We start from the raw sequence: 8,644 nt of genomic DNA, 5'->3' as shown, positions 1-8,644 counted from the left end.
TACCAAAAGATGTAGTATTCTCAAGTTGGTGCGGTTATTTTGAATAAAATCGTAAAAAAGGTTTCAAAATAAATTCATCATTCGAGAATTTTTATTTACTTTTAGAGAAATATGTTGATATAAACATAGATTGCAAGTCTCTTGTTTCTGTAAGTAGGCTGTTTTTGTACACCTCAATGGTATTATTATCGAAAGCTACCTTTCTATCACCATCGACTATAATGATTTTTCTGGAATTAAAGTCGTATAAAATAGGATATTCAGATACTTCTCTGTACAGGTAATATAATCGATGCAAATATATTATTAAATTTGAGACTGAAGATGTGTTAGCAGTCGAATCCACCAGAAATGTATAAAATTTCCTTGTTTTTTCATCAACTTTGTCTTTTAGCGTGATTGAGGTATTTTTCAATAAAAACACTGTTGTACCTGTTTTTAATTCATTACTTATACTGAATTTTCTTGATGTTTGATCTTTAAGGTTTATTATTTTCATAGTGCCTGTAATATTTGTTTTTTTGTGATTGTTTAATAAGTTTTCATTTTTCGAAATTATATTGTTATTGGAGTTAGAATCATTGCAGCTACTTTCTATTAATGAATTGATGCTAGTTTCTTTTTTCGTGGAATTATTTTGCTCGTCATTATTTTTTCTATTTTCATCGATAAACTCGGTTGAAACAATAAAATCCATATATTCGAATTGAAACCTTCCATTTTTCAATTCACACAATCTGATATCAAATATATTTTCGTTGAACTCATGTTTTAATTTATATTCTTGTAAATCTTCGTAACTAATTTCTCGATTTTTTTGCTTAAGAATTTTCAGTTTTTCCCTCAAAATATTAACTTCCTTTTTTGATTCAGCAAATCTACAAGCCTGATTTTTATAAATTTTTTTATTTTTAACAATTTCTTGCTTTATAAATTCTGTATAATAGGCCAATGTTGAATTCACTTTTTTTTCGGAAAACATACTCTCAATATCATCTTTAGAGACATAATTATTTGAAAGTAGTATTTTTTTGACTTGGTCTAATTTAGGTACGGATTTTATTGTATTATTTTGTGGATTCTTTTCTGAAGATTTTTGATGTATGGAAATCTGTTTATTTTCTTTATCATCAATATAATCTGACTTTTCATATTTTTTCCATTCTAGATCTCTTACCTCTCTCTTCAAATCCTTAAGTCTTGTGTGCAACTCGATGTTTTCGTTCTTGATATTTTCAAAATCGGAAATTTTTTCCAATTTTCCCGAAGTTTTATTGATATCCCCTAAATTTTCTTCAAGTTTACCTATTAATTCATGTTCCCATTTCGCCCGCATCTTATACCATTCGTTTTTACCATGTAAACGCGTTAAACTTTTCAATGTTTTGAAATCTATTGTGTTATTTATTTCATCTTCAGCAATATTTTCGTCAAGAAGGATGTTTACATTTGTTTCTGTATCTTTTAAGTATGCTATTATTTCATCGTTTGCCTCATTGAGACTTTTTACCATTTCCTCGGAATAGTTTTTATGGTATATCTCGAGTTCTGGGTCTCTATTTTGACGAGTGTAAATTGTTTTTCGTTTTGAGAACGATGATTGATTGTCCAAATAATGTAATTTATGTTTCTTTAAAATTTCTGAGAGTTTTGGTTGAAGTGGGAAAAGTTTTCTGATATTTTCAGTTTTGCAATCATCCAAAATACTTTCATTAATTTCGCTTACCATTTCTATTTGTTTTGGTTTAACAGAAAAAAAATTTTCAGTTTTACAATCATTTATAGTTCTTTCATTGATTTTAATGGCCATTTCTGAAGGTTTTGGTTGAACAGAGAACGAATTTGTGGTATTTTCAATTTTATAATTATCCATATTTCTGTCATTATTTTTGTTTATAATTTCTTTGTCATGAAAAATATGATTATTATTCATTTCATTGCTCAAAAATTCTTCTTTTTTCTCATAATTAGATTCAGTGGAAATATTTTGATCGTCTGTAAATTCCAATTTTTTTTCTATAATCGGGTTAAACAATTTTGTATCAATGGTAATCTCATTATCATCATTTTTCCTTGAAATAATTTCGAAAATATTATCTATTTCATCTTGATTCAGTATTTTATTTTCTTGTGGATAAAAATTATTTTCGTTTTTACTTTCAAGAAGTGAACAATTCAAAAGATTCGCAATATCACCAGTCAAATTAAATTTGTCTTTAGGTTTAACCTCTGATTTAAAATGATCGAAAAGAAACAGGCCTTTTTTTGTAGGTGTTATTTGTGGAATTTCAGTATTGAAGCTTGACATTTCTAACTCCTGGTTTTCTTTCTTTGCCTTTTTTTCATCTTCCCATTTAATAACTGAAAATTTACGGTCTAAAGAACTTTTATTTTCACCTTTGAATTCAGATCTTAAATTTTGTGATCTGTCATTGTTTTTATTGGTATCAGCGCTATTCGTATAAACCTTTTCTGAAGCGTGATCGCTATCAAATAAACCATGAATATCATCCATGTGTATTTCAGATTCCTCATCTTTCTTATTAACGCGAGTTTGACTTGTATTAGAGCCTAATGTGTGAGCATTATTTTTCTTTTCATTTTCGTTGTTTTCGACATAGCAAAAATATTTCTTATTATAGCCTAAAGAACCTAAATTTACGGTATTCGTAAAATCAGTGGTTAATTGCATGGATTCATCCACATTATAGGGCTGGAAATCGTGCCCAGAATCTGCTTTATTTGATGAAAAACTTCCGCTATCGGCATCAAAATGTTTAACTTGTGTTTTAGTAGAAAATGATACTCTTCTTCTTTTTTCCAAATTTAATCCTTGTGCATAACTGGTAGTTTTTGGTAGTTCAATCGTTTGGGTTTCCCCTTCATCTTTTAATTTCGTATCGTTTTTAAATAATTGGATATTGTTTAAAGATTTACTATGGTTGAATAAAAATAAATTATTGCCATTTTTCTCTATTTCTCCATCTTCCATATTCTTAGAATTTAATTTTTCATTTATATTATAATTAACTTTTTCAACAATACTTTTAAGATCTTCTTCCTTTTGAGAGATATTTATCTCGTTTGTACCGTTTTCTGCATCTTCATTAAAACTTGTTGATAAAAAATCATATTTGGGCTTTTTATTCATATCACTCTGTTTACTAAATTTAAATTCTTCAAATATACTACCATTCCTTAATACACTATCTTTCTTTTTAATGGAAGTTTCTTTCTGGATGCTTAAACTATTGTCATCTAAATTCTCTAAAATGCCATTAGTGTTTTTCTGAATATTATAATTTTTGATATTTCCATCTAAATTCAATTCTTTATTATTATCACTTTCTTCTCGCTTTCGATTGTTCATTATTTCGGGGTAAATTTAAAATAGTACGCTTAAATTTTATATATCTCATAATCACAAAAATCATGTCAAACTGCTTTAGATTAAAAGATACAAATTTTTAGAGCTTAGTGTGTTTTAATATAGTTTTATCGGGATAATTGATTATGTTCTTACTAGGATCGTATTGTGTAAATATTATTCTTTGTGATTGGTTTCTGATGACTTTAATTTATTATCATTCAAAGATTGAAATAACCATGAATACGCAAATACGAATTCTATTATTTGAAATAACCATAGAATATTCTTTACAATACTAAAATTAACTCAAACAACCACGTGAATTATAAAGGTGATAATCTATCAATCATTATAAGTAGATTTTTATTCCGATCACATATTGTATCTAAAATAATTAAAATAAAATATGATGGTATTTTTTGTGTTATTTTATTTTTAACATGTAGGCAATATATATTTTTCGTCTATACATGAATTTCTGCATTATAATATTATCTTTCATAGTGTCTCAAAATAATTAAATGAATGTAAAGAATCTTTTTGACTAAATATTAATTTTCGATCAAGAAAAATATTTACTTTTGTTTGAATTCGAAGTATGTGATTTATAAGCTTACGTTTTCGCAATTTTATAAATCACAAGTTAGTCACATATTTTTACACTATGCTTTTAGAGAAACTTTATAGTTCGATTATAATAAATATTGTTTTTCGAATTTATCATCCAGCAACTTTTTTAATAATTTCAGAGATCACGATAGGTTTAAAGTCACTTCTATACCCATTTAAAATCGCATATGTAAATCCATTGGTAAAATCATCATTAATTGATTTCTTGATGTAGCTTTATAATAAAATATAATCATATATAACTGCTGCTATTGTTATATTCAAACTTTCATATATACAGAAGAAAAATATGTTTTAGGAAGGTTTTTTTAGTAACAAAAAATACCTTTTTATACTTTGTTATTATGCATCTAAGCACACACAAATATCTTTGCTAAGCCAAAACAGGTGTTTATTATATTTACTTAGATCTATAGTAAAGTTTTTTTATCATAAAGTGTAAGTCTTTAAGAATAAATCACCTGAAAAAAATTATTTGTATAATATATCGAAGGAAAAGATACATGAAGGAAGGTTGTTTATGAGTATGAAACCTAAATAATTAGCAAACATATGTTCTATGCGGAACCATAAGATTTTGATTGAACAAATTTAAGTTGCTCGAATCAAATTATTCAATATATTTTTTTATGCTGTATAATCTTTCTATTAATTCTAAAATTTTATAATTTAAATATGTCCTTACTTTGGGTTAAGGTTAAAATATTTTTTTCAGTCTTTTCTGTTCTATTTTTTTATTTAAAAAATAATCATGCGGTAAACCAATAACATTTTTTACATATATTTTTTGAAACAGTGAAGCCCATTCATAAAGAATTAACGAGATTCATAAAAATAATATTTTATAAGGGGTTTTAACGAAAATTAATAATAATGTGTTTATTCTAAGATAATTATTTCTTGTAAAATTCTTTATATTTAGGAAGAAATAATTTTATAATTAACTTAGAGTAAAATTTCATCGTGGTCATTTATGACATATTAACTACCAACAATCTTGATTTTTCGATTTTTCATTATTTTCGTTTATAATTTTTCTGGATGATCTGAACTTTTTAAATTTATATTTTAAGATGTAGAGATACTATAATAAACCAACTAGTGCTATTTTTTTGCAAATGTTTGGTTGCATAAGTATGTATTTACAACGCCTGCATTCAAAATTTTTTATCTTTGCAATAATATAAAAAAAGGTTTTTCGATACATTTTTATCAATATAAGGCTTCCATAAATATTTCTTGGCTTTTCATAACAATATTCGCATCTAAATTTTTTATTCAACGTCAATATTAAATAAAACCGGATATTTTTTGTAAATTTAATTGTTAATTGATTATATTTTTTTAGATAAACTTTTGGTGTGACTTCTAGCACTATTTAGATAATAATGCCCATAAAATCCACAACTTTTTTGACAAAATATTACTTTTAAGTCTTATTATCAGATTTATCTTTCTGAATACCATTTCTTGTTTGTTTTCTTTTGTTTTATTTGACATAAGCAATACCATTGTATCAATTTGTGGAATTTATGCCATAAAATTTTATGAATCTTTAGGCCGCTCTTGTCTCGTTTCCATTCGCAAATTTTTTTAATAAATCACAAATAAGTAGTTGCTGTCAAACTATTTCTGATTTTGTCTCTTATGTAACACGAAGAACAGCAAAAAAATACACACGAAAGAATAAGACTATGCCTTATTTTACTATTTTTAGAAAAATTTAATTACATTTTTGTTAAACAATTAAATAAGGTATCTACCTATTTATATAGAACGCTGGATTTTTTTTTCTTTTTATGATATATAAATTATTGTAACATTAAATAAGAATTATGTGAAGTTTTTTATTTAAAATAGATATGTTCAAAACAGTCCTTATTGCCTCATTTATAAAAAAATATTTCAGTTGAATTATAAAATGTTTAATGCGTGGAAATTAATGAAAATTTTCAGCCTAATTTTTAAACTACAATGCCGTAGATTTATAAAGGTGTCTGATTTTAACATAGGATTTAAAGGACGTTTTAATGTTATGAATTTGATTTAAAAGCTCATTTTTATAAATATATATTTATGTAAGGGCTAGTCTTTTAACTTTTCATGTTTACTCGCGCGAAACTTTAGATCGCTCTATATTACAGTTAAACTGTATATTGGTTTTAGCCACATTATTCCCATAGTTTTCTTCAATCTACCAAATACTATCAAGACTTATTCGTTCGATTGTTTACATATGCTTCCGTTGGAATTCTAATTTGCATGATTTTTTTTGTTTTTTTATTTATAAACAAATATACAAAGAATTTATACTAAAAAAAATTCATTATCCTTGAAGGAATAAAGGAAGAATTCGATCCAGTAAGTAATATCATTTGTTTTTAGAATTTTTATATCACAGAATAAACAGAGAAATAATTTTAACAAAAAGCATATTCTTAAACATTTTTATAATATGATATATATAAGCCCTTATCGTTTTTTAAAATTTTTTGCATCACAGAACAAACAGAGAAAGAATCTGGACAAAAAGCATATTCTCAAACATTTTTATAATATGGTCTACACAACCCCTTATAGTTTTTTTTACAATTTTTAAATCACAGAACAAACAGAGAAAGAATCTGGACAAAAAGCATATTCTTAAACATTTTTATAATATGATATATATAAGCCCTTATCGTTTTTTAGAATTTTTACATCACAGAACAAACAGAGAAAGAATCTGGACAAAAAGCATATTCTCAAACATTTTTATAATATGATCTACGTAAGCCCTTATATTTTTTTTACAATTTTTACATCACAGAATAAATAGAGAAAGAATTTGGAAAAAACAAGCGTATTTTACGAATTTATAGTCCCATCAACGAATAGAGGAGTATATATTATATAAAAGCCCAATTGTGCATATTTTTTCGCGATTTTCAAATTTATAAACAAATATAGGAACAATTTGAACTAAAAAAGTGCTTATGAATACTTTTTACTGTTTCATACACCAAAACAAAAAAACATGCATTTTAATAAAAAATTAATTATTTTTGTGACATATTATCTATAACAATTGCTATTATTATTTATTTTTACAGAATCTAAGAAGGTCAACTTCAATATGAACCATTTCCTTTTTATGGAATTTATATGTTTTGGGTATTTCATAGCTAATTTCAGCTAAAACCTCGGAATAAGGATACTTTTGTAAAATGTGTTTCCTGGTTGATCTTTTATGCAATGAATAAACTACTTCGCCGACAGAAAGAGCAAAATCGAGAGCTTTCATATCCTCGTGTTCCTTTCTTGTGCCAAAAGGCGGATTCATAAACACAGTGTCAAACTTTAAATCATCATTAGAAAAAATCAATTTGATGTCTTCATATTTTGAATGAATAATGCTTATAACAAAGTTATTCATGGCACTATAACTTTGGTCTGATAATTCTACAATATGTAGATCTGATTCATTTGGACCCGGATTGTTATGTTCATTCTTGATTTTATCTATACCAGAGTTTTTACTTTTTGATAAAACCATATTATTAGACTCAATATTCTTTTCATTCTGAATAATTTTATTTGTAATGGGATTTACGTTGTTCTCTGCGGGTGTTAATAGCAATTTATAATTGAAATCAAAATTTTCTAAATTTGTTTTTAGCAAATCAATAGCCTCACCATCACATTCTATAAATACAATTTCTTTTGGATTGAAGAATGATGAAGCTATTCCTAACATCCCCGTGCCAGCACAAAGATCTAGAACTCGTTTATTCTCGATATCTCCATAAGAAAAGTGCGATGTATAAATTAGATGTGATGCTATTTCATGCGGAGTTACATATTGTTCAAGGTTTATTTTTGGATTTAAAAAACCATTAACCATAGACAGTTTAATTTTTAGCTCTTTTAATTTCATTTAATGTTATTGTAATTTATGGTTCTACGGGGCAAATTTTAATATACAGCACAATAAAAAAGTCATTGAAATTTGAATTATCTCGTAAACTTAGGAAATATAAAACATAATCAAAGGATTTTTATTAACTGTATAATCATAAGAAATTTAAAATAACTATTTGTTTCAAAAATTATCTTTGTTGATGCAGTAAAATATAGAATCATCTACTATGATATGTCTATCCATTGCACATTCGCAAGAAAAGTAACTTTCAAATTTTATATCTAAAATTGATAGTTTGTGGCTTCTAATTTATTTAGCTGAATTAATGGTCTACTTAAAGTTTTAAATCATCAAAAAAATATTTTACAAGTAAATTATTTATAAGATGCGCACAGTTCTCATCCAGACTTTATTACATGATTATATTAGAAAAATTGTAAAATTAATTGTAATATAAATATATCTTTAAATATTATCAGTCTGAAAGGAAATCGAAGTCAAAAAATAAATAGAGGAATATATTTAAACTCTAGGATCGGGAAAACTCTTTAACTAATAATTATTGAAAACAGGTGAGGTATTAAAGACATTTTTGATAGACTAATAATAAAAAGAATGTATATGCTGTGTTCACATGTTACTATTCTAGTTTATCTTCAATAAAAAATTCAGATTACAGTGTGAAAATGAACTGAAACAAAAAGAATCATTTCTGAGTTCAAATACTTTTTTTTGCAAACAAG

The 8,644-nt window shown here is 25.7% G+C and overlaps 1 protein-coding gene across 1 annotated transcript; it reads right to left on the bottom strand.

Annotated features, from left to right (window-relative positions):
- Window positions 1–7,090: 7,090 nt before the first annotated feature.
- LOC147063141 (rRNA N(6)-adenosine-methyltransferase METTL5-like) lies at window positions 7,091–7,883 on the bottom strand (the record flags this gene model as incomplete). Its single annotated transcript, XM_085960153.1, has 2 exons — window positions 7,735–7,883; window positions 7,091–7,215 (listed from the first exon to the last, which is right to left on the bottom strand). Coding segments are annotated over exons 1-2 (274 nt in total), but the record flags the coding sequence as incomplete, so codon positions are not given.
- Between the last annotated feature and the right edge of the window lie 761 nt (window positions 7,884–8,644).

The sequence above is a fragment of the Rhyacophila brunnea genome, unplaced genomic scaffold (assembly GCF_057557595.1).
Source record: "Rhyacophila brunnea isolate RB1 unplaced genomic scaffold, BYU_Rbru_1.0 scaffold_92, whole genome shotgun sequence".
Lineage (NCBI taxonomy): Eukaryota > Metazoa > Arthropoda > Insecta > Trichoptera > Rhyacophilidae > Rhyacophila > Rhyacophila brunnea.
This window is presented reverse-complemented; position numbering and strand designations above follow the sequence as displayed.